The following is a 24,879-nucleotide window of genomic DNA, read 5'->3' as shown; positions in this document are numbered from 1 at the left end:
CAGAGACTGAAAGGGAATTTTAAAAAAATTAAATGCAATAGAGCTTACCCAGTATTTCTCTCTTTCCTGTTATCTGATATACCTAGAAGAAAAGTGCATGTTCATAAAAGAATAGAACATTATGCCTGACCACTGTGGCTCACTGGCTGAGCATCAACCTATGAACCAGGAGGTCACGGTTAGATTCCTCGTCAGGGCTTATGTCCATGTTGCAGGCTCATCCCCAGTAGGGGGCGTGCAGGAGGCAGCCAATCAATGATTCTCTCTCATCACTGATGTTTCTATCTCTCCCTCTCCCTTCCTCTCAACATTAGCATTGAAAGGGGCCAGGCACTGAAGACATGCATTGCACTACATTTACTAATATTTTTAACCTTTAGGTTTCAATCAGAGGCAACTTAAGTGATGGGATTTTGATTCATCTGGACTTCAGCCCTCTTGTCCTCATTGTTCAAAGACAACAAATCAGCCTTTATTGTTGATTCGTTAACAGTAAAGTATACATTATACTGAGCAATGAAAAAATGAACAGTGTAGAACAGTGGTTCTCAACCTTCGGGCCCTTTAAATACAGTTCCTCATGTTGTGACCCAACCATAAAATTATTTTCATTGCTACTTCATAACTGTAATGTTGCTACTGTTATGAATTGTAATGTAAATATCTGATATGCAGGATGGTCTTAGGCGACCCCTGTGAAAGGGTCATTCAACCGCCAAAGGGGTCGTGACCCACAGGTTGAGAACCGCTGGTGTAGAATTTCATTTTATAAAAAGTTATTTGATCCAAATCATTATAATTCTATGTAAGAAATACTTCTAAATTAATTCTACAAATTACTAAAGAATAATTGCTAAAACATTATAAGTTTATCCTCTCAAGTAGAAGATGGCACTCTAAGTTGCTTTTAGAAAATATATCCTTATAATATTTCATACCTACTAATCCAGTAATTCCAGTTCTGTAATTTACATATTTAAAACTCGATTAGAGAAAAATTTTTAGACACAAAGCAAAATATGCAATATGACAAACTTACAAACGAACTGTCCAGACATGAAGCAATAATTAAACAATGATATACCCATTTGGTGGCATATTAAGTAGCCATTTAAACTGGCTTGTCAAGTGTGTGCAATTCTATAGAAGTGTTTATAAATGATATGAAAACAGCAAAATATAAAACCGTACAAAAGTATAATTAGAATTCTGTTTACTGCAAAAAGAGAAAAAACCATGAGCACAACCTAATGCATACAATTAAGGCTGCAAGAAAATATATTAATATAGTTTGAAAGTAACTATGAATAAATATTTCCTTTTTTCAAAGTTTCATTAATGATAGCATACAGCTTATACATTTTTAAAAGTTTCATTTTTAGGACACTGACTAATTCAAACGAAAGGCTCAGGTCAAAGTTATTTTTTTAATGCCATTTTCAGTTAATAAGCCAATAGTACAGCAACCTAAAGACTGTGGCTGTGATTACAGCAGGATGTTTTTATGGAATTGCTGTAGGACACTTGACTGACAGCTGGCACCCTCTAGCTCACTGTGCCAAGTGAGCATCCCTAGCACCAGCTCCTTGAGGAGACCTACAGATGGAGCGTGTAGCCCAGGTATTTCTTGCCAAATGGGAGCTCTTTGGTGAAGAATCCTTTAGGAAAAGGTTTCTTGGCTTCCTCTTCAGGATGGTTGGGAAGGACCATCCCGCTATCTCCAACTTTCCAATCACCTGGGATGGCAACCCTCTTTTCTGCAGTCAGCTGGAGAGAGATAACTACTCTGAGAATCTCTTCCAAGTTCCTGCCAGCGGTAGCTGGGTGAAGGATAGACAGCTTCTGTTTCTTATCAGGACCAAAAACAAACACCAGGCGTGCCATCACGGACATGCCCTTTTTGTCCTTCTCTGCTGGGTCCAGCATGCCCAACAGGATAGCGAGGTCCCGGTTCCTATCGTCAATGACAGGAAAAGGTAACTTTTCCGTGGGCACTTCACAGTTGTAAGCACTGATATCCTCGCTCCAGGCTAGATGATGGTCAACTCTGTCTACTGAAAGGGCAATCAGCTTAAAGTTCCTCTTGGCAAATTCTGGTGTCAGCTTTGCACCAACAAGTGTTACAAAACATACTATTAAAAAGGGGCTTTTGGTCTAACAGGGTTTAGAATCACTGGTATAAAATTCTTTAAAGTTCTTTATAGATAAGTTTTACCAATTTGTATTCCCACTACCTTAATAGTTGTATATAGCATCCATTAACAAGATTGTAATCGAGTTCTTGAGTTAATTTGCATTTCTCTAATTACTTGTAAAATCAAACTTTTAAAATATTTAATGGAATCTGTGTTTCTATAAGTGTTTGGTCATAGTATAATTTATAGGTTAGAGATCATTCCACTTAAACATTAATGGTCTTTTTGCATTTCGTAATGAATGATACGTAAAAATGTTAGAATTCTGAGTTATTGACCTGTTTGCTTATCTCAGGCTTTGTAACTTTCAATATGTTAAAATATTCTATGCAAATAAACGGAATAATTTGGTATCTTAAAGATTATTTGCTTTGAAAATAATTTTTATTGTGATCAAATAAAGCACATAAATTTCTAAAAGACACTTATTCCTGATCTAAAGGGGAACACTTGTAGTTTTTGCCTACTGAGTATGATGTTGGCTGTGGGCTTGTCATACTGGTATATTGCCTTTTTTAGGCTGAGGTATGTTCCCTCTATTCCCACTTTGCTCAGAGTTTTTATCATAAATGGGTATTGGATTTTATCAAATGCTTTTTCTGCATCTATGGATATGATCATGTGGTCTTTATTCTTCATTTTGTTTATGTGATATATCACGTTTATTGTTTTACAAATACTGCACCAACCCTGTATCCCTGGAATAAATGCCACTTGATCATGGTGTAGGATCTTTTCAATGTATTGCTGGATTCGGTTTGCTAATACGTTGCTGAGGATTTCAGCATCTATGTTCATAAGGGATATTAACCTAAATTTTCTTTCTTTGTCATGTCTTTGTCTGGTTTTGGAATTAGGATAATGCTGGACTTATAAAATTAGCTTGGGAGTCTTCCCTCTTCTTGAATTTTTTTGAATAGTTTGAGAAAGATTGCTATTAGTTCTTTGAATGTTTGGAAAAAATTCACCTATAAAGCTATCCAGTCCAGGACTTTTGTTTGTTGGGAGTTGTTTTATTACTGCTTCAATTTCACTAGTTGTAATCTATCTATTCAGATTCTCTGACTCTTTCTGATTTAGTTTTGGAAGTTTGTATGTATAAATTTAAATTATCCATTTCATCCAGAATGTCCAATTTGTTGGCATATAGTTGTTCATAATATATTCTTACAATCCTTTGTATTTCTTATGTGTTATAAAATATTCTATTTTAAATTACTTACATTAACTTGAGTTAGAATATTTAACTTTTTATTAATTAATGCTAATCAATTTTTTCAGTGTTCTAATTTTCTTTCGTCTTGCTTACCAACAACAAAAAAGGATGATTATTCTAACGGGGTATATATTTCTAAGAAAGATCTATTTCATCCCCACTATATTCTCTCCTCAACCTGTCCCTTCTCTTCCTGAAGCCCAAATGAGTAGAACTGTGAAAAGGGGAACTAACTGTTAAGCCTATTTCAATAACTATTTGACCATAACCATCTTTTAGGGCAAAAGTTGATATTTTCCTAAATAGATAAAAATTCACAGGACAAAGACTTAACTACTCACATCTATTACAAAGTATGTGATCTACATATTAGGCAAGTATTCTCTATTTTTAAACATTTTTATTGTTTAAAATAACACATAAATTAAAAAGTACCAAACCAATTATTGAAAAGCAACGCCTATTATAAAGCAAACCACAGTCCAGGTCAAGAAATACAACACTGCCCTGGCTGGGTGGCTCAGTTGGTTGGAGTGTCATCCCATACACCAAAAGGTTTCAGGTTTGATTCCCAGTCAGGCACATGCTAGGTTGCGGGTTCAATCCCTAGTTGGGGCACAAACGGGAGGCAACCAATTGATATTTCTCCCCCTTCCCCTCTCTCTAAAATCAATCAAAACATATCCTTGGGTGAGGATTTTTTTAAAAAAAAGAAAGAAATACAACACTATCTGCATCTTCAGGATGTTCCTTTTAAATAGCAACCTCCTCCCCCTCCCTAGCCTCTCACCACAATACTGATTTCTGCGGTAAGCCCTTTTTGCATTTTAATCACTTTAGTTAATAGTAAAAAAGTGAAGCAAATAATTCTGGCTTTTTGGATACACTTTTGCATCTATCATGCACATAAATATTTCAGACAAAAGTTTCATTGTCTGGATGACTGTTTCTGTTTCTCACTCCAGTGGCAATGGATCCAACAGACTAACCAGAGTGTTCTCTTGAATGTCAACAAATCTTCATTTGGAACTGGTGTCCAGTCAATTCTGGAACATGTCTCTAACAAGTGACATTATGACAATCAGGAATGACTGTATAGCAAAGGGTACCCACATGTAAGCACTGTGAGTCATGAGTCAAATTGTACAAGAGTGTGGTGATACTGGTGAGTAAATAACCAGCAGCCTTCACATCTAGGAACTGAACTAGTGCCAGAAAGCCATCTGGATGGCAAACAGTAACACGAGAAGAATTTTAAATAGCTTACAGCTGTGGAAAAAGCACTATTCCAGACTCTGAACCTTTTAGTTATTTCTGTCTGCTGTCATGTTCAAAATAAGTTATAATATATAAAAATTAACAGAGCATCCCAAAAAGCTGACATTTCTCCCAAGCCATTTCAGGATTACTCCTTTGTATGCTGGTTTCAGTTGATCTATGCAAGTATTTGTTTGTTTTATAGCTTTTACTTGGAGACCAATATTCCTCCTAAGCTATGCAGCCATAAATGACAAAAGCTTCTGTGTGTAGTTTTTATTATCCCTTCACTACTGACATAAACTGAAAATTTAACAACAACCACAAAAAGTAGGGAAAGTTGTCCCTGGTGCCAACTCTTCTTTCACTGCCTATTCTCTCTAGAGGACACAGTACGTCAAGAGAGGCTGGCTGATAGTGTCATCTCAGTGCTAGTACTTGATTAAGAGAGAAAGAAAGAAAAATTATTAGACTTCAAGTCAATAAGTATTTATTAAGAACTCACGCTGTTTAAGATACCATATCACACCGTAGTTTGGGGAAAGATGGGATTATAAAAATAAAACATGGAGCCCTTTAAAGTCCATCCTGCACCACAGCACTTAGGTCAGCTGAGAAAGACAAGTGGGAAGTACGACTGTTCTGTTTATTCGGATGATGCTCCTTCTTAGACTGCTGGGGGGAATAAAACTGCTGGGAGAAAGATAGTGAAGGCTTATATGACCAGTTACAGTATTTTCCACCTCAACCCCCACAGAGCCTCAACCACAAGATATGAGGATGAAATATTGGGAATTTCAGGCAGAGGTTTGGAAAATAGTGTCTAGGGATCAGGAGACCTGACCTTAAAGGTGAGATAGCACCACAGTATTGCTGCCATGAAATCCCCCTCATTGCCTAACTGCTCCTGCCGACCACGAGGACCAGTGCACAATAGAGTAAGTACTGGGAGTTACATGATTTGGAACAGCAATTTTCAACCTTTTTCATCTCATGGCACACATAAACTAACTACAAAAACTCTGCAAAGAATATATATTTTGCTGATCTGACCCAAAAAATAGGTATAATTTTGAATGATTTAAAAAATACACACACACACAAGTAATTACCTACCCTTTTTGCTCCAAAGTGAATTTTAACAAAATCAGGTGCCTATACTGTTCATAAGAATTTTTAGTATCAAGTATTAGTCAATCACATGCAACTTTATTATGCAATATGACCAATAAGATGCAACTCAATTATATGACCTATACATTTATGGCTCAAAACAGGGCATTCACACTGGTCGGCTATTGTTGTATTGGCTGTAGTCATTTTTTTTATTTGACAATCCAGGGGAAAAGAGGTCAGTGCCCCTGACTAAATAGGTATCATATGTATTAAAAATTCTCGTAGCATACCCGTTGAAAATCACTGGTTTGGGATATCCTAAATAATAAAAGGCTAATATGCAAATAGACCGAACAGCGGAACAACCAAACAACCAGTTGCTATGATGTGCGCTGACCACCAGGGAGCGTGCACAGAATATGGTGGGCGTCAGCCGCAGTGGGATGGTGGAGCAGGTGAGCGGGGGCGCCAGACCAAGGCGCTGGTCGTTGTCATCAAGGTGAGCCTCTGGTGGTTAGTGAAAATTCTTTGCTCCCGCCCACCGCGGTCCCACCCGGCGCTTGCACCTGCTGCTGGTGCCAGCCCTGCTTGCACCCGCTGCCAGTGCTGGAGCCGCCGCTCGCACCCACTGCCGGTGCCCGGCGCCAGCCCTGATCGCTTGGCACCGGCAGCAGGTGTGAGCAGTGGTTGCTGGCCTCAATCGCCCCTCAGGGCTTCTCCATCTCCCCCTGTTCCTGAGGGGAGACTGGGGCCAGCAGTTGCCTCTCACACCCACTGCCGGCAATGGCCCCACTTGTACCCGCTGCTGGTGCCGGCCCCAATTGCTCCACGCCTTCAGCGGGTGCAAGCAGAGCTGGTGCTGTCAGCACATGGGAGCGGGGGCTGGAGGAGTGGGGCTTTGGCAGACAGGGAACCGGGGGGTGGGGGGGGGCAGGAGGGGCCAGGCGGGGGCGCGGAGGATGAGCCGAGACCTGCCCCTATGCCTACCGCAGCCTGTGGCCCACAGTTCCTTTCAAGGTGCACGAATTCATGCACTGGGCCCCTAGTACTAGTAATAATTCATCACAGGAGTTCACTATGCCTAGGTTCCCAAAAGATCTGATATCTTCATTAATTTATGCTTCAAATTCAGCTTCTGGATGATGTTCTATATTTAATTTACAACAATTTAATATATCACATTATTTAAAAAACCTCAAATCCATTATTTTTAAAGCAGCATAATTTTTCCTTCTGATGAAAACTTTTAAGACCTACTCTCTTAACTACTTCCAAACATACAAGATAGTATTATTAACTATAGTCACCATGTTGTATAGTATTACATCCCTATGGCCTATTTATAACTCAAAGTTTGTACATTTTGACCCCTTGCATCCATTTTGCCAACCTCTAACCCCCTACCTCTGGCAACCACCAACTGTTCAACTTTTTGTTTTTTAGTTCAATATACAGTATAAAAATGAAAATTACATTACCCAACTTTGATCTGTCAAACTTCAGTTAAGAAAACTATCAAAGTAGTTTCCTTTAAATCATAACTGCTGAAACTTACAGTCCAAATTTATAAATAAACTGATGCAAGCTCTAGTCAGCTTCCTTAATTACATGTTTATAAATATATTTAATAATCTGAAAATATAGACTATTTAAACAGGTTCTTAATTTAGCATTTAAAAACTAACACATTTGCCTACTACTTTGTACAAACACATAACATCAGAATTACTTCACTTCACATAATGAGCTTCCATTCATGGTAGAGTTGGTACCCAGGGCCTAGATAAAGCTAAAACTATGAGTAGCCTAGTTATGATAACAAGGAGCCAATATTGATGAAAAAGCTTTAGCATCTCATATTCCTTCAAAATTGCATTGAACAAGGTGAATGGAGACACAACCTTGTGCCTTTTAAATTTAATCTCTAAGAAAGAAGGATATGTACTATATTGTAAATCTTCTTGAGTATAGATACCTTATTTTATGAGATCTACAAAAATAAGAGATTACCAGGGCCACTGTGAAAGAGACTGCTTTTCTCCTGCCACAGTATGGAATTGGGGCTCTGCATTTGGCAGACTAGATATTCTAACCTCCTGTAGAAAAAATCAAAACACCATAACGTAAGGAGTTTATGTATATTAAAAATACAAAACTATTATTGCTTAATAACATATGTGTGTAAAGGTATGAAAGGCAAGCAAGAATAACAAAAATTCACAAAACTATAATAGTGATGACCTCAGAGAGGGGTTATACATGCTCATGGGATTGGAGGCTGAACAGTAAGAAATAGTCATGTACTAAGAGTTCTCCAGTGGCATGTTGAAAGAAAATGCCACTTCAGGTGAGGTATTTTTAAAAAGTTAGTGTCCTGCCTATATCTTCTCTTTTCTTTTCCGCTGGTCATAGAGAATGAAAGTCATAGACAGAAGAAATCACCCGGAAGAGAATCCACCCACCAAAGAGGACAATACACTTTAGACTCTTCCAGGAGTAAAAAATAAACATCTACTGTGTCTGAGCCATTATTTTCAGTCTGCTATAGCAATTTGGACTTCACTAAATTTAGTCAAATACACAGTTTAGATCAGCATTTTCAACTGGTGTGCCGCAAGAATTTTTAAAACATGCAATACATGACTATTTAGTCAGGGGCACTGACCTCTTTTCCCTTGGATTGTCAAAAAAAAAAAAAAAGACAACAGCCAACACAATAGCTGACCAGTAGGAATGCCCTGTTTTGAACCACAAATATGTAAGTCATATAATAGAATGGCATCTCACTGATCACATCGCACAATAAGGTTGTGTCTGATTGGGTAATTCTTGGTACCAGAAATTCTTATATACAAATATACGTACCTGTTGTGTTGTGTGTTTTTTTAAGTCACACTGGAGCAAAAAGGGTAGGTAATTAGTATTATTACATATTGTTGCAAATCAATCAAAATTATACCTATATTATGGAAGATCAGCAAAACAACATTTTTGGTGTGCTGCAGAATTTTAATATTAGTTTATGTGTGACATGAGATGAAAAAGGTTGAAAATCGCTGGTTTAGGCAGCTGCAAGGCCATGATTAAAACCCCTGTATCGCCCAGCCTTGCTCAGTGGTTAAGCACTGACCTGTGAACCAGGAAGTCATGGTTTGATTCCACGTCAGGGCACATGCCCAGGTTGTGGGTTTGATCCCCAGTAGGGGGTGTGCAGGAGGCAGCCAGTCAATGATCCTCTCTCATCATCTATGTTTCTCTCTCTCTCTCCCTCTCCCTTTCTCTCTGAAATTAACAGATATAGATTTAAAAAGAAATTCATTCCTTTAAAAATGAATGAATGAATGAATGAATAAATAAATAAATAAATCCCACATATCCTCCTCAGTCATTGACTGGTTTACTCTATCACTGTATTTTCCTTATCACCCTTCTTCATCCAAACAGAAAACAGAATCATGAAGAGAAGTGAGGGAACATCATAATGAGAGTACCATTATGACAGTAGCAGATCATTCTCTCCTATTTCAACTCAACAGCTTTCGTCCTTGTTTATCACTTGCACAATGCATTTTTTAATTCACTGGCAGAAATGAATATATTGACTACTCTCTTTCTGCTCCTAACCAGTCATCTAACTAGAATTACTATATTTCTCAGAAGTGGAGATGTACAAAGTATGTGAATTTAAGGCAGGTAAAGCCAAGAGTAATTTCCTAGAAAAGCAGAATTTTAGCACAGATTTGAAGAGAAATTCTAGGCAAAAGGAGAAAGAACATATGCCAAGACCTAAAAAAAAAAAAAACCACACAGAAAGGCAGAAAACGGAGAATGGTACTGGAGAGGCTGGCTAGCTCCTGATTCTGGTAGGCCATATAAAAGGTTGCTCTTATTGCAAAAAAACAAGAAGAGATTCAATGAAGATGTCAAACAGGTAAATAAAAATTGATCAAATAATTTTTATAAATTACAGTGAAAAATTAATATGTAAAGACCAAAATCCCAATAGAAAAATGGACAAAATAATTAAACAGAAACTTCAGAGGAGTCCCCAAAAAAACCAGAAACATATGGGAACAAAAAAGTTCAATGTCATTAGCCAGTCACCAAGGAAATGTAAATTAAAACCATAATGCTATGACATTTCATAGATCACTGCTGGTGGGAGAATAAACCAATCCAACCTCTTGCAAAGAATCTAGCATCAAAAATTCGATTATTGCCGAAACCGGTTTGGCTCAGTGGATAGAGCGTTGGCCTGCGGACTGAGGGGTCCCAGGTTCGATTCCGGTCAAGGGCATGTACCTTGGTTGCGGGCACATCCCCAGTAGGGAGTGTGCAGGAGGCAGCTGGTCGATGTTTCTCTCTCATCGATGTTTCTAGCTCTCTATCTCTCTCCTTTCCTCTCTGTAAAAACTCAATAAAACATATTAAAAAAAAAAATTCGATTATTAGGTTTATATACTAGGAAAATCCTTATCCAAAAATGTCACACGTACATAAATATTCAATGTGGAATTTTTCATAATACCCAAAAACTAGACATAACCTAAATATACATTAATAGAATGATCAATATGTTGTATTGAATATTTTATAATATGGAAAATTAACAAAATACAGCTAGACCAGGGGTGGGCAAACTTTTTGACTTGAGGGCCACAATGGATTCTTAAACTGGACCGGAAGGCCGGAACAAAAGCATGGATGGAGTGTTTGTGTGAACTAATATAAAATCAAAGTAAACATCATTACATAAAAGGGTATGGTCTTTTTTTTTTTTTAGTTTTATTCATTTCAAACGGGCCGGATCCGGCCCGTGGGCTGTAGTTTGCCCACGGCTGAGCTAGACACATCACTACAAATGAACCATACAATGTTAAGAGAAACAAATAATGTGATTTCATTTCTCAAATATAAATACAAAGTTAAATATTGTTCAGAGATATAAATGTAGGTGATAAAGTTATAAAGAAAAGCAAGGACCTAAACAATTCAGCAAAGTGTATCTTTGGGAGAAGGAGGGAAATATGATAGAGGAAGGCACATAAGTTAGCTAAGCTGTTACATACATGTTTTATTTTTTACTCTTTAAATTATAAATTTGAATTTTCATGTGCTCTTCTATATATATGCTACATTTCACAACTTTATAAAATGGATTAAGAGCAATAATATGTGTAAAGGCCCTAAACAGCACCTGGCATGGAAAATCCATTTGATGGGAATCCATTTCCATTTTCCTCTGCTTATTACCTCAGTGTAGGTGACAATCAAATTCAAGCTCCAGATTTCTAGTCCCCTGCCAGCACTATTCTCACCTCAGAATCCTGACTACCCTCAGGCCCCTACTGCTTCTCCGTATAACAGCGGTTCTCAACCTGTGGGTCGCGACCCCTTTGGGTTCAAACGACCCTTTCACAGGGGTTGCCTAAGACCATTGGAAAACACATATATAATTACATATTGTTTTACAGTAGCAAAATTACAGTTATGAAGTAGCAATGAAAATAATTTTATGGTTGGGGGTCACCACAACATGAGGAACTGTATTAAAGGGTCGCAGCATTAGGAAGGTTGAGAACCACTGCCTTATAACCTTTACCCCTTCCTTCTAGAAGGGAAGTGACATTAGCACCAACAGCAAGGAGTTGTGATCCTGCTAAACTCCATTTCTGCCACCCGTGCTGATATCTGGGTAGTGTGTTCCTGAATGACAGGGACAGGCTTTTTCATCTTTGGGGCTCCACACAGTGCCTGATCCAAGTCCTCAGTAACTATTTAAACAGGTAAACAATACAGCTATATTACTAGTGAAAAATAAGATCAAAGTTTAAAATCAGGCTGGTGCTTACTCATGTTCCCCAGGTCCCGTCACAGTTTTAAAGACGCCTCTCTTGACTGCTCAGGAACACCAGAAAGACACATCCAAACTGCTTTGTCCACAAAAAAGGTGGATTTGTACTCATGGCTATATGTAATAAATCTCTATTCACGAACAATTCTTAATATTTTGAGTAAAAATCTAGATCCTTTTTCAAAGTAATATAAATGTTTTTCTATTTAAATTTTAAATATTATAAATGTTATAAACTTAAAATATACTCTGCATTATGCATAAAACTCGTTGATCCTCCACCTAAATAAAACAACAATATTTAAAATAACATATGTGACTGTTTAGCATGCTCTTATATTGGAAAACTGTATTGAGATCAACAAGGCAGTCATTTATGTTGTCCTTTATATACTACTTCCTCTGTCATGTGACAGTCAAAAGGCTAAGTGAGATGCTTGCAGCAAAGAAAACAATTTTGAAAGGTCATGCTACACAGATAGTCAGAATTTCTTTCACAATATCCTTACTGTGTATGGCAGACTACATGACAATCTGACCACAGTTATTTTCTGAGTAAAGCAAAAAGCATGTTATTTATCAAAGGACCAGAAACAGTAGCCACTCAACAATATAATCTTTATGAACATTTTTTCTAATTGCATAAACATCCAATGCAATTAAAGAAAAAGAACCCTGGGGCAAAGAAAGAACTGGAGGAGGAAGAACTGGTAAAAACTGGAAGGCAAGTATAAACCACTCCGTTTATTCATACTGTTCATATAAAATGATAAGAAGCTTCAAGCAAACTTTTTCAAATTAAAACATAATTATACAATATTGAAGACAATGACTATGATTTACTTCAAATTTTCCAAATCTTACTGACAATTGCAACAAGGTGCAAAGTTTCAAAAACCTCTCTGCAGGGGCTGTAATCCCACCAACATTTTTTCCCTTAATAACTTTTATTGGTCTATTTTCCAACTGAACAAGGAATGTCTTCCCCACCTGTTACATAAATAATGTGTCAATCAACAGGAAGATAAAATTCCTCCAAATACTTTTAAAATTTCCAATCTCAGAGATTAACACGTATATTCTTTGAGAAAGAAAAAAAAATCATTTAATCCTTTTATCCAATCCCGAGCAATCAGTTATTCTACCTAGAAATGAAAACAACCTCTCTCAATATTGCCACTAAGCCTTCCAGTTCTCATATGCTTCTTGACTCTGGTTCTGACTGAGAAAAATAATCTTTACCTTACTTACCTATTTCATCGGCAGCGTTCTCCTGAGGCTATTGAAAGTACTTAGTATATTTCAGTATACTTACACTTCATAGCCAAGTTACACAGACATAGTAACCACAAGTTCCTGGAAATGCATTCTTTTTAAGGCCCAGAATTTTAATTCCTGTGAGGATTTCGCACTAATAGAAGACAACTTTCTTAACCAGTTCTAACTTCATAGTAGAGTATGAGGAATTGTGTTACTTCCAAAACTACTAGAAAACAACATTCTTTTAAGGAAATATACTGAAAACATTCTACTGCCCAAAAGCAAAGATACACTGTAAACCAAATTCAGGCAAAGGCAACCTTGTGTGTTACTGCTGGGAATGTAAAATAATGCAACTGATGTGTAAAAGAGTACAGTGGTTTCTCAAAAATTTAAACATAAAATTACCATATGATCCAGTAATTCCACTTCTGGCTACACACCCAAAAGAATTAAAACCAGGAACTCAAATAGACATTTATCCACCCACATACATGGTAATATTATTAACAATAGCCAAAAGGTGAAAAGTAACCCTTATGTCCATTGATGGATGAACAGATCAACAAAATGTGGCTTATACACACAATGGAGTATGATCCACTTTTAAAAAGAACATTGTGACACATGCTACAACATGCATGAACCTTGAGGACATTATGCTAAGTGAAATAAACCAGCCACAAAAGGATAAATACTGTATGATTCTATTTACATGAGATATCTAGTATAGGCAAATTCACAGAGATAGAAAGTAGAATATTAGATATCTGGAACTAGAGGTGAGAGAGCAATCTCCATGTCCTTGTTTAATGGGTACAGTTTCAGTTTGGGATGATGAAAAAGTTCTGGAGATAAGAGAGTGGTCACGGTTACACAACATTATGAATGTATTAAATACCAGCGAATTGTACTCTTAAAAATTGTTAAAATGGTCATCATAGCTGAATGGCTCAGTTGGCTGGAGTATCATCCCATACACCAAAAGGTTGTGGGTTCAGTCTCAAGTCGAGGCGCACACAGGAGGCAACCGATCAATTTTCTCTCCCAGGATACCAACCCACCACTGATTATAAACCTCGTAGATAACCTCAAGCCCTAGCTTATTTAAAAAGCAGGATACGAACTATAGTTTTCTTTCTCTTTGCCTAAAATTTCCTTGATTCACCTCTCTTCCATTTGTCTGCTTTCTAAGCAGAAAGGTTGTACTCTTTGGTAAAAGTTAAGCTCTTTGCCCATGTTCTTGATCTCAAAACATCTTACCTCCTCTGGGCAATTAATCACTCTAATTTTTAAGCTACTCTACATGCTCTAATGCAGTGATGGCAAACCTACGACACGCGTGTCAGAGGTGACACGCAAACTCATTTTTTTGGTTGATTTTTCTTTGTTAAATGGCATTTAAATATATAAAATATATATCAAAAATATGTGTCTTTGTTTTACTGTGGTTGCAAATATCAAAAAATTTCTATATGTGACACAGCACCAGAGTTAAGTTAGGATTTTTCAAAATGCTGACACGACGAGCTCAAAAGGTTCGCCATCACTGCTCTAATGGATCATTCCTTTTTACAAAATATACCAAGTGCTAATGCTAAAAATATATTTTCCTATGTGGCTAACTCCTCAAAATGACCACTGTCTCACATCCTGCACAAATTCCTTGAAACACATTCTGTTTTATTCTTCCAGCTGTATATTTTGTAAAACCATTTACTTAAACTCGTATGATTCATCCTGGTCTACTCAATCTGTTCTCTCAGTTCAATAACCTCTTAATAATTAAATTCAATGGCCCCTTCTAGGGTATTAAAATCCTTAATCTTTCTACAGTATCTCTTCCTTCTGAAGAGCCCCTCCTTTAAACTCTTTATTGTGCTTGAGAGAAAAACACTGCATGATTATGGTTTCCTTCATGTCTTTCTTATTTTTCCTTTACTGATTCTTTTTAACAACAGCCACCCATTATAACAGGCACTTTCTAAAGTTCAGTGTTTCACCTTTTTTTCTCTGCTCTCTGCTGAGATACTGGAAATATTATCTACTTTCACAGCTTAAACGCTATCTTCATGCCCTAAATTATCTTTTCCTAAATTTCAATCTCATATATCCACATGCAAGGAGATAATTCTCAAAGTTCTACCTGTACCCCCAAAATACAAATATGTCTAACAGAATTCATCATGTTACAGTCCTACCCCTGAACCTCTAATACCAATCTTTCCTCACAGTTTCCTTACTTTTCTTTTTCTGTTCATGGTACCATCATACTTCTAACCACTGTAACTCAAAATCTTGGATTCATTTATATGACTTCTTTCTTCCATATTCCCTGCCAAATCTACCTATGAAATCTACCCTGCAAAATGAATTCACAGATCAATGACTTTCACTCCTACTACTCATTCGGGTGGTCATTATTTCACTTCTTCAGCATTTATCAATGCTATAATTAACCAATTAATTTCATAGCTATTTGTTAAGCTCCTAACTTGCCTGCTAGACTAAAAGCTCAGACTAGCAGGCAAGATAACATCAGGCAGGGAATGTCCATCCTTGTTAATAGAATAATGAGGGTGTTAACAGTATAACCACGTTATTTATCATCCAAATCAGTAGACTTGAGAGTAAAAAATGGCATTAAAAATAGCTGTGTAATTACACAGTATTATGTGTCAATTATATTTCAAAGTTGGAAAAAATAGTTGGGCATTAGTTGATCTACAAGAGCCTTAAACCAGGATATATATGATCACACTAACTCTAATTTTAGTTAAATGATTGCTGCATCCTAAGTACATACTACATGATGGTTTAGTAAATGACTTAAGAGCTGAAATATTCACTTTATCACCTCCTTATTCTTTACTCCATTGCTAGCTTACTTTTAGCCACAAACACTGTCCCTGAAATGGGCCCTGCTAGAGCCAGCAATGAATGACCTTTTAACTGCCAAATTCAAAACAGTTTCTTTAGTTTTCAATTAACCTCTCTAAAAAGTTTTCAACGTTACTAGCCCCTCCTCCCTTTCATGAAGCTCTGTTAACTCTGTGGTGAACTAAGCCTAAACTGTCTTAAAACAAGACCTAGTATCCCCCAGCTCCCACCCCAAATAAACTAAAAGATTTAGAATCTAACCAATATTCACAGTTTCCTTCTATATTTTACTTCTGGAAAAATAATGTAAGTAATCAAAGATACAAAATTGAATCCTTACCTGGAAATGGTAGCCCCCATTTCAGTCTTTTAGGAAAACAGATGGCATTACTTATTTTTTTAAACGAAGTTTTCATGGAAGACTTTATCAAATTAGAAGATACACTACAAAAAACAAGATAAAAGGTATTAACATTAAATGTGCTAAATTAAAAATAAACAAAATAAATTTTATTACTTTTATAACATTTAATTACTCATAACTATATTTTTTAATATGGGGGAAATATAAAACACACATGAATCACAATATTAAAATTATAGAATGTTAAAACTGGAAGGGGCTTAAGTGGATTTCCTATGCAACTAAATGCTCTCCTCTTTCTTTAAACCTTCCTATATAATAAAAGGCTAATATGCAAATAGACCAAACGACAGAACGACTGGTTGCTATGATGCACATTGACCACCGGGGGCAGATGCTCAATGTAGGAGCTGCCCCCTGGCGGTCAATGCGCTCCCACAGGGGGAGCACCTCTCAGCCAGAAGCTGGGCTCATGGCTGGGGAACACAGCAGGGGTGGTGGGAGCCTCTCCTGCCTCCATGGCAGCACTAAGGACTCCTTGGGGGATGTCTGATTGCCGGCTTACACCCATTCCCGGCAGGGAATAGGCCTAAGCTGGCAGTCGGACATCCTTAGCCCTGATGCAGAGGTGTGAAAGGCTCCCACCAACGCCGCTGCACTCGCCAGCCATGAGCCTGATTCAGAGCTTCTGGCTGAGCAGCACTCCCCCTGTAGGAGCACACTGACCACCAGGGGGCAGCTCCTGCATTGAGCATCTGCCCCCTGGTGGTCAGAGCGTGCCATAGCGACCAGTCGTTCTGACGTTCAGTTGATTTGCATATTAGCCTTTTATTACATAGGGGGTGTGTGTGCATGTGTATTGATTTCAGAGAGGAAGGGAGAATGAGAGAGGATAGAAACATCAATGATGTGAGAGAATCATTGATTGGCCAGCTCCTGCATGTCCTCTGCTGGGGATTGAGCCTGCAACTTGGGCATGTGCCCTGACCAGAAATTGAACTGTGACCTCCTAGTTCATAGGCTGATGCTCAACCACTGAGTCACATTAGCTGGGCTGCGTGACCGGTTTGGCTCAGTGGATAGAGCGTCAGCCTGTGGACAGAAAGGTCCCAGGTTCGATTCCAGTCAAGGGCACGTACCTTGATTTCGGGCACATCCCCAGTAGGAGGTGTGCAGGAGGCAGCTGATCAATGTTTCTCTCTCATCGATGTTTCTAACTCTCTATCCCTCTCCCTTCCTCTCTGTAAAAATCAATAAAATATATTTTTAAAAAAATAACATGGGGTTCTGTGTGACTGCACAGATTGCACATCTATAACACAGCGCTGTTCAGGAACCTAATTCTCTATTATATATAGTATTTTCTTTCCCAAGTTTGTGGTTTACCTTTTCATTGCATTTATGGTGTCATTAGATGAACATTAATTTTAATGTGATAAAAAATATCACTTTTTTAGTTGACTCTCCTGTCTTGTTGAGAAGATCTTACACTCTTCATAAAGTTTTATGGCTTTGCCTTTCAATTTGAGCTCTAAACCATGGGTGTTTTCTAAGGATCAAATTCACAGCCTTCTCCTCTCAGCTGTTATATCCCATTCTCCACTGATGACATTTTATAGGACTTTGTAACCTTTATGATAGCATCCTAATCAATATCATTTAATTCATTTCTGGGCAAGCTCACTCAACTTGGATTAGAGTTTGTACTACACACCAAGTTTGGAATTATTTACATTTGTCAGTAGTACTCCAAGTCAGAAATTTTATAAAAGAAGTTCAAGGATTTGGTTAGAACAGTTTACATTTGAAAGAAGGGAGAGAACACTGAAAAATCTTCAAGTTTCATGAAAATTGGTAGGAATCAAAAAAGAGAGCATAATCGTTGCTATTAAGGTTGAAAATCTTTCATATTGTACCTTCAAAAGAAAATTCAGCTAGGAAGCAAGTAATTTAATTCTAGTCTTGGTGTCTGTTTTTGAAATAGGATCAATAATTCTCTTTTTAAAGTGAGAGAAAGATTATAAATTTTAGAATGATGTCAAAACGATATCAAATTGCTCAGATTTCTCAAAAGTAAGGAAATCAGTAAACTCAGTAAGGGAGGCTATGTGTGTGGGGGCAGGGATATGTGGGAACTCTGTACTTCCTGCTTAATTTTGCTGTGAACCTAAAACTGCTCTCTAAAAAATAATGTCTATTTAAAAGGGGAGGAAAAAAAAGATTTGACACAATATCAGCTAATACTGAATGCAAGTATAATGCTTACTGTTCTTAGTCCACAAAATTACTCTGATTTCATCACAGAATTCAACAAATAATTTATTCTTAAAGTTCCTGATAATTCTTTAGGTATAAACAATGTTATCAATGACCTTACATATGAAGATCCACTCACACAATTTCATTGTGGGGGGAAAAAAAGAAACAATATACTAGATGGAAAAAGTTCTAGACAAACAATAAATATCCAATATAGCCAATTATCATACGGGAAAATGGGCATTCTCATTAGTACTCCAGAAAATAAATATTAAAATCCCAATAATACCACTGTGTACCCACGAAAATAGGTAAAAATTAAAGAAAATAGCAATACCCAGGCTTGCTGAGGATGTGGAGCAATGGAAATTCACATGCCTTATGACACAGGAATTCCACACTAGATATAATATTTTTATATTAGTTTCAGGTATACAGCACAGTGGTTAGAAATTTATATAATTTAGGAAATAACTGCCCCAGTAAGTCCAGTACCTACCTGGTACCATACTGAGTTATTACAATACCAGAGGCCCAGTGCAGGAATTTGTGCAAAGGTCGGGTCCACCCTGATCGGGCCAATAGGAGAGGGGATGCCTGGGGGCGGGGCCAATCGGGGGAGGGGCCACGGGCAGTTGGCCAGCTGGTTGAACTCCCAGTCAAGGGGACAATTTGCATATTAGCCTTATATTATATAGGATTACTGACTATATTCCCTATGCTGTACTTTATAACCTTGTGACTATTTTTCAACCACCAACAGTACTTCTTACTCCCTTCGCCTTTTTTACCCAGTGCCCCACCCTCCTCTCAGCAACCATCAGTTTATTCTCTGTATCTATGAGTTTTTCTGTTTTGTTTGTTCGTTTATATTGTTCTTTAGATTTCAAATAAATGAAATCATATGGTATTTGTCTTTCTCTGACTTGTTTTACTTAGCATAATACCCTCTAAAACCATCCATTTTGTCTTAAATGGTAAGATTTCATTCTTTTTTATGGCTGAGTAATACTCCATTTGTATATATGTGCCACTTCTTTATCCAATCGTCTACTGATGGACACTTAGGTTGCTTCCATATCTTGGCTACTGTAAATAATGCTGCAATGAACATAGGAATGCATCTATCTTTCAAATTAGTGTTATGGGTTTCTTTGGACAAATACCCAGAAGTGGAATTGCTGGGTCATAAAGTAGTTCTATTTATAACTTTTTAAGGAACCTCCGTAACTACTATGTTTTCCATAGTAGTTACACCAATTTACAATCTCATCAACAGTTCCTTTACTGTTGATGAGGGTTCCTTTACTCCACATCCTCACAGACACTTGTTTGTTAAATGTGTACACATGTCAACAAAAATTATTTTCTAGAGGTTCACAGCAGTATTATTCAATATAGCCAAAAACTGCAAACCCAAAACAGAATGGATAAATTACGATATATTATCATAATGAAATAGTATATTGCAATGAAAATGAATTAAGTACCTTAGAGCATTATAAAAATGAATTGATACATAAAAATATGCAAGATGTTAAGCAAAAATAATAATAAAAGTATGGGACAGTTGCTATAATGTACTTTGTGTGTGGGGGGTGGGTGTTTGGGATTGTGTTTTTGTTAATTTTCACCTGAGGATATTTTTCCCATTAATTTTTATAGAGAGTGGAAGGGAGGCAGGAAGGGAGAAAGGGTGAGAGGAAGAAAGAGAGAAAAAGAGAGAGAAACACTGATGTGAGAGACACATCAAATGGTTGCCTCCAGCCCTTGCCCCAATAGGCCTGGATAGAACTTGCAACCCAGGTACGTGTGCACAGGCCAATGCTCTAGTACTGACCTACAATGTACCTTCGGCAGAGGGATAAAGATGTAAAGAAATAAAAATCTATATTAATATTTGCTTATATGTATAAAAGACATTGAAAGATTACAGAAGAAACTCATAATACTAGTTTACTGGGCAGAGTAAGATGTTAGGGTTTTGGCACAAATATGATTTGGATAGTTGGGAACAGGGATGGGAGACTGTTTACCTTCGTACATCTTTTATTTTTGAACCATAGGAATCCATTATATAATACAAATGTAAATAATCCAGAAGAAGGATTTGAATACCATAGACATATTTTTAAAACATTTAGATATGAACATCTGCATTACAAAAAGTTATCAGCAACAAAAATAATTTCCTAATGCCTCAAACACACACAAATAAAGGGAACCATTCTTACACACCATGAGGATGAGATTATAGCTTTGTCCATCTTAAAGCTTCGTGGAGCAACTCACAACTACGCTTAACAGGTAAATCTCACAACCATATTATTGAACAAAAGATATCAGAAACAAAGGTACCCCTACGGTATGATTCCATGATGATGTTCCAAAAAATGGGCGAAGCTAATCTATAGTGTTAACTGTCAGAGCGTGATTAACTTTGGGAAAGAAGCAAGCAGTGATGGGGTAGAGAGTGGGGGAATAACATACATGGAGAGTTTCTGGACTCCTAGCAAGGTTCTCTTCTGGGTGGTGGTTACATGGGTCTGATTATTTTGTGACAAGTCATGATGTTATACACTTATGATTTTTTGACTTTCACATCTACCAGACTGATCAAAAGGACTGGGAATCACTCAGTCGTTGTGGCTCAGTGGTTGAGCGTCAACCCATGAACCAAAGAAGTCACTGGTTCGATTTCCAATCAGGGTAAAAGCCCGGGTTGTGGGCTCAATCCCTAGTAAGGGGTGTACAGGAGGCAGTTGATCGATGATGTTTCTCTCTCATCAATGTTTCTATCTCGCTATCCCTGTCCCTTTCTCTAAAATCAATAAAAAGCTTTTATTTTTTTAAGGGACTCGGTATTAACTGCTTGTGAGAATGTGGAACAACAAAAACATTTTACTTTCCTGGTGCAGTATAAATAGGTATAGCCTCTTAGGAAAACATTCTGGTATTATCTAACATACTACATCAATTTAAGTTGGGAGATTTTAACACCACTGATATTGAAATGCATCTTACTATCAGTCAGATAGCAGGTATGACCTATAGGTCACTGCCTACACATGTGACCTTGATTCTTTTTCTTGATGGCCTAATAAGACAGCTACAACTCATTAATATTTTAGTACACAAACCATGCAAGGACCATTTGAGGTTAAGAATACAACTGACCTCTCTTACCTCATGCTTTGGACTTTCCTAAAAGCTCTCAAACAAGCAGCAGCTGGCAACAGTGTGCCCCGTACTGCTCAGTAAGTGGCCCCAGGCCTGGAAATAGTGGCAGCCTGCCCTGGTTCACAGCTTGGCCTCTCTTGGGCACCTCCAAGCTCAACACAAGTAGCAGCCATCTGCAGATTGCTTTGTAGCTCATGCTGGATGGCACCAGGCAGGACATAGGCAAAGGATGACTTTGCACCTCCCAGGAGGCCCCAGAACTAGTGCACCCGGTGGTCAACTTCCACCACAGCGGATTACAATCCTACCACCTTCCTGAGTGACACACTCAAGGGGCGGACTCAGTGAGTATCAAAGCCCCACTGAAGCAAGTCCTGCTCCATAGGGTCAGTTCCTGCACAGCAAATCTTCGGCTGTAGTAGCAGCTGATCCTCACAACCGATTGGCCTGGGGGTCAATCCCTCTTAGTGACACCAACATAAATCAAGGCTCAACTACAATAGGACAGTGCACACAGCTCACACAGCTCACACCTGGGCTGCCCAGCTTAGATGATGAGAGAGACCTATAGGACACCTATTACACAAGGCCATTCTACCTAGTTCGGGAGACATAGCAGATCTACCTAATACATAAAAACAAATACAGGAAAGCAGCCAAAATGAGGAGACAAAGAAACATGTCACAAATGAAAGAACAGGAGAAATCTCCAGAAAAAGAAGTAAATGAAATGGAAGCAAGAAAACTACCAGATACAGAGTTCAAAAGAATAGTTTATAAGGATGTTCACGGAACTTAATGAGACTTAAGGAACTTAGTAAGAATTTCAAGGAATTTAGTGAGAATATCAACAACATTAAAAAAAGACCAGTCAAAAATGAAGCATACACTAACTGAAATAAAGAATAATTTACAGATCAACAGTACAGTAGAGGATGCTGAAAATCAAATCAAGAATTTGGAATATAAGGAAGAAAAAGAACACCCAATCAGAAAAGCAGGAAGAAAAAAGAATTAAAAAAATATGAAGATGGCCCTAACCAGTTTGGCTCAGTGGATAGAGCGCCAGCCTGCGGATTGAAGGGTCCTGAGTTAAGGGTACATACGCAGGTTGTGGGCTCGATCCCCAGTAGGGGGCATGCAGGAGGTAGCCGATCAATGATTCTCTCTCATCATTGATGTTTCTATCTCTCTTTCCTCTCCCTTCCTCTCTGAAATCAATAAAAATATGAAGATAGTGTAAGGAGCCTCTGGGACAACTTCAAGTGTACCAACATTCACATCATGGGGATGTTGGGAGAAGAGAGGAAGCAAGAAATCAAAAACCTATTTGAAAAAATAATGACAGAAAACTTTCCTTACTGGTGAAAGAAACAGACATACAAATCCAGAAAGCACTGAGAGTCCCAACCAAGATGAACCCAAAAAGGCCCACAGCAAGACACATCATAATTAAAATGCCAAAGGTTAAAGACAAAGAGAGACTCTTAAAAGCAGCGAGATTGGGTGTGGAGAGAGCAGAGCGCCTGAAGAATGGCTTCTCTGTGTACAACACATCCAACAGCAACTTGGGCTTACTCCTCATGGGTGGCAGAATAGTATGGCCTTCCTGTGACATTACGCCCTATACATTAAAAAAAAAAAAAAAAAAAAAAAAAAAAGCAGTGAGAGAGAAGCAGTTAGTTACCTGCAAGGGAGCACCCATAGGACTGTCAGCTGATTTCTCAACAGAAACTTTGCAGGCCAGAAGGGAGGGGCAAGAAATATTCAAAGTGATGAATAGGAAAGACCTACAACCAAGATGACTCTACCCAGCAAAGCTGTTATTTAGAATTGAAGGTCAGATAAAGAGCTTCCCAGACAAGGAAAAGCTAAAGCAGTTCATCACCACCAAACCAGTATTACATGAAATTTTAAAGGGTCTTCTTAAAAAAGAAGAAGAAAGAGAAGAAAAAGAAATAAAAGATAAAATATATATAAACAATAAAATGGCAATAAATGCATATCCATCAACAATTGACTCTAAAAATCAAAATAAATGAACAAGGAATCTAATGAACAAAATAAACTGATGAATAAAATAAAACCAGAGGCATGAAAATATAGAACAGACTGGAGAATCTCAGAGGTAAGGGGGGAGAGGGGGGGAAGAGATTAACCAAAGAATTTATATGTATAGAAGCACTACCTATGGACACAAACAATAGGGTAGTGAAGGCCTGAGGCAGGGTGGCAGGGGACAATGGGAGGAGAATGGGGGATATCTGTAATACTCTCAACAATAACGTTTTGGGGGGAAAAATAAAGAATTCATACTAATATCTCAGATTCCCAATCCAAAATCAAAGTCATATTTACAACTAGCTTTACCACAGTGATAAGCTCTCATCTTCAATATATTAAAAACCTTAATCCTAAATTCACATAAAGTAGTTATAAAATTCCTAAATCAATCCAGTATGAAAAACCATGTACTACCTAGAGTTCAGTTATTTGTTCTGTGGACCCTGAGAAAAATGATACCTCCCAAGAAGGGCTCACTGTCTCTACTCTGGCCTCTCTATTGTGCCAGAGCAACTAGAATGTACCTTGTACAGCAAAAAACAGACCACTTCGATACCTTGCTTAAAACCTTCCAAAAGCTTTCCAGTGTAACCAGACCTGATGTGCAACTAGGACCTATAAGCACCCTATATGATTTGGTATCTGTCTACCTATGACCTCATCTTCCACTCTCTTCCTCATTCACTACTCTCTAGCCATACTGGTTTTGCTATCCCGTTGTTACATACTTTGCTCCTACCTTAGGGCTTTTGTACTCACTGTTCTTGCAGCTTGGAACGTTCTGCCCCAGGTCATCCACCACCTTCTAACATTCAAGTCTCAACTCAAAAGTTACCTCTTTTAAGAGAGTTTTGGTGTATCATCACAATTAAGATAGTAACCTGGTACTTTCAACAATATAGATAAATTTTAAAAATTAAATACATTTTAAAAATAAAATAAAAATTTCTTTCAAGATAGCAGCCTGGGTCATTCTTGTGAACAAAAAAAGAGCTCTACAGATAGTAATCTCGCAGAGTGACCTAATCATAAATTCCCAACCGGGCAAGTCCTGGTGGATAGTCACGCCCTAGGCACATAACTTCTTTTTTTAAAAATATGGTTTGTTTGTTTGTTATTGATTTCAGAGAGAAGGGAGAGGGAGAGACAGAAAGAAACATCAATGATGAGAGAGAATCATTGATTGACTGTCCCCTACAGCCCCCACCGGGGATCAAGCCTACAACCCAGGTAT

General features: G+C 37.8%; 2 protein-coding genes across 2 annotated transcripts in view; both read right to left on the bottom strand.

The window, feature by feature from the left end:
- The window catches only part of PIK3CB (phosphatidylinositol-4,5-bisphosphate 3-kinase catalytic subunit beta), a 140,241-nt gene that overhangs the window by 86,467 nt on the left and 28,895 nt on the right, over positions 1–24,879 (bottom strand). Inside the window, exon 2 of the mRNA XM_081106160.1 lies at positions 16,119–16,222. The gene's annotated coding sequence lies outside the window, so the exon portion shown is untranslated. The remainder of the gene's footprint in view (positions 1–16,118; positions 16,223–24,879) is intronic.
- LOC308529409 (peroxiredoxin-6-like) lies at positions 1,597–11,517 on the bottom strand (the record flags this gene model as incomplete). The annotated part of the gene is made up of 2 exons (XM_081105503.1): positions 1,597–2,132; positions 11,424–11,517. The coding sequence occupies 2 exons, from the start codon at positions 11,515–11,517 to the stop codon at positions 1,597–1,599; spliced, it is 630 nt and encodes a 209-aa protein (XP_080961629.1).

Source organism: Myotis nattereri (genome assembly GCF_964212035.1).
Source record: "Myotis nattereri genome assembly, chromosome: 14".
NCBI lineage: Eukaryota > Metazoa > Chordata > Mammalia > Chiroptera > Vespertilionidae > Myotis > Myotis nattereri.
This window is presented reverse-complemented; position numbering and strand designations above follow the sequence as displayed.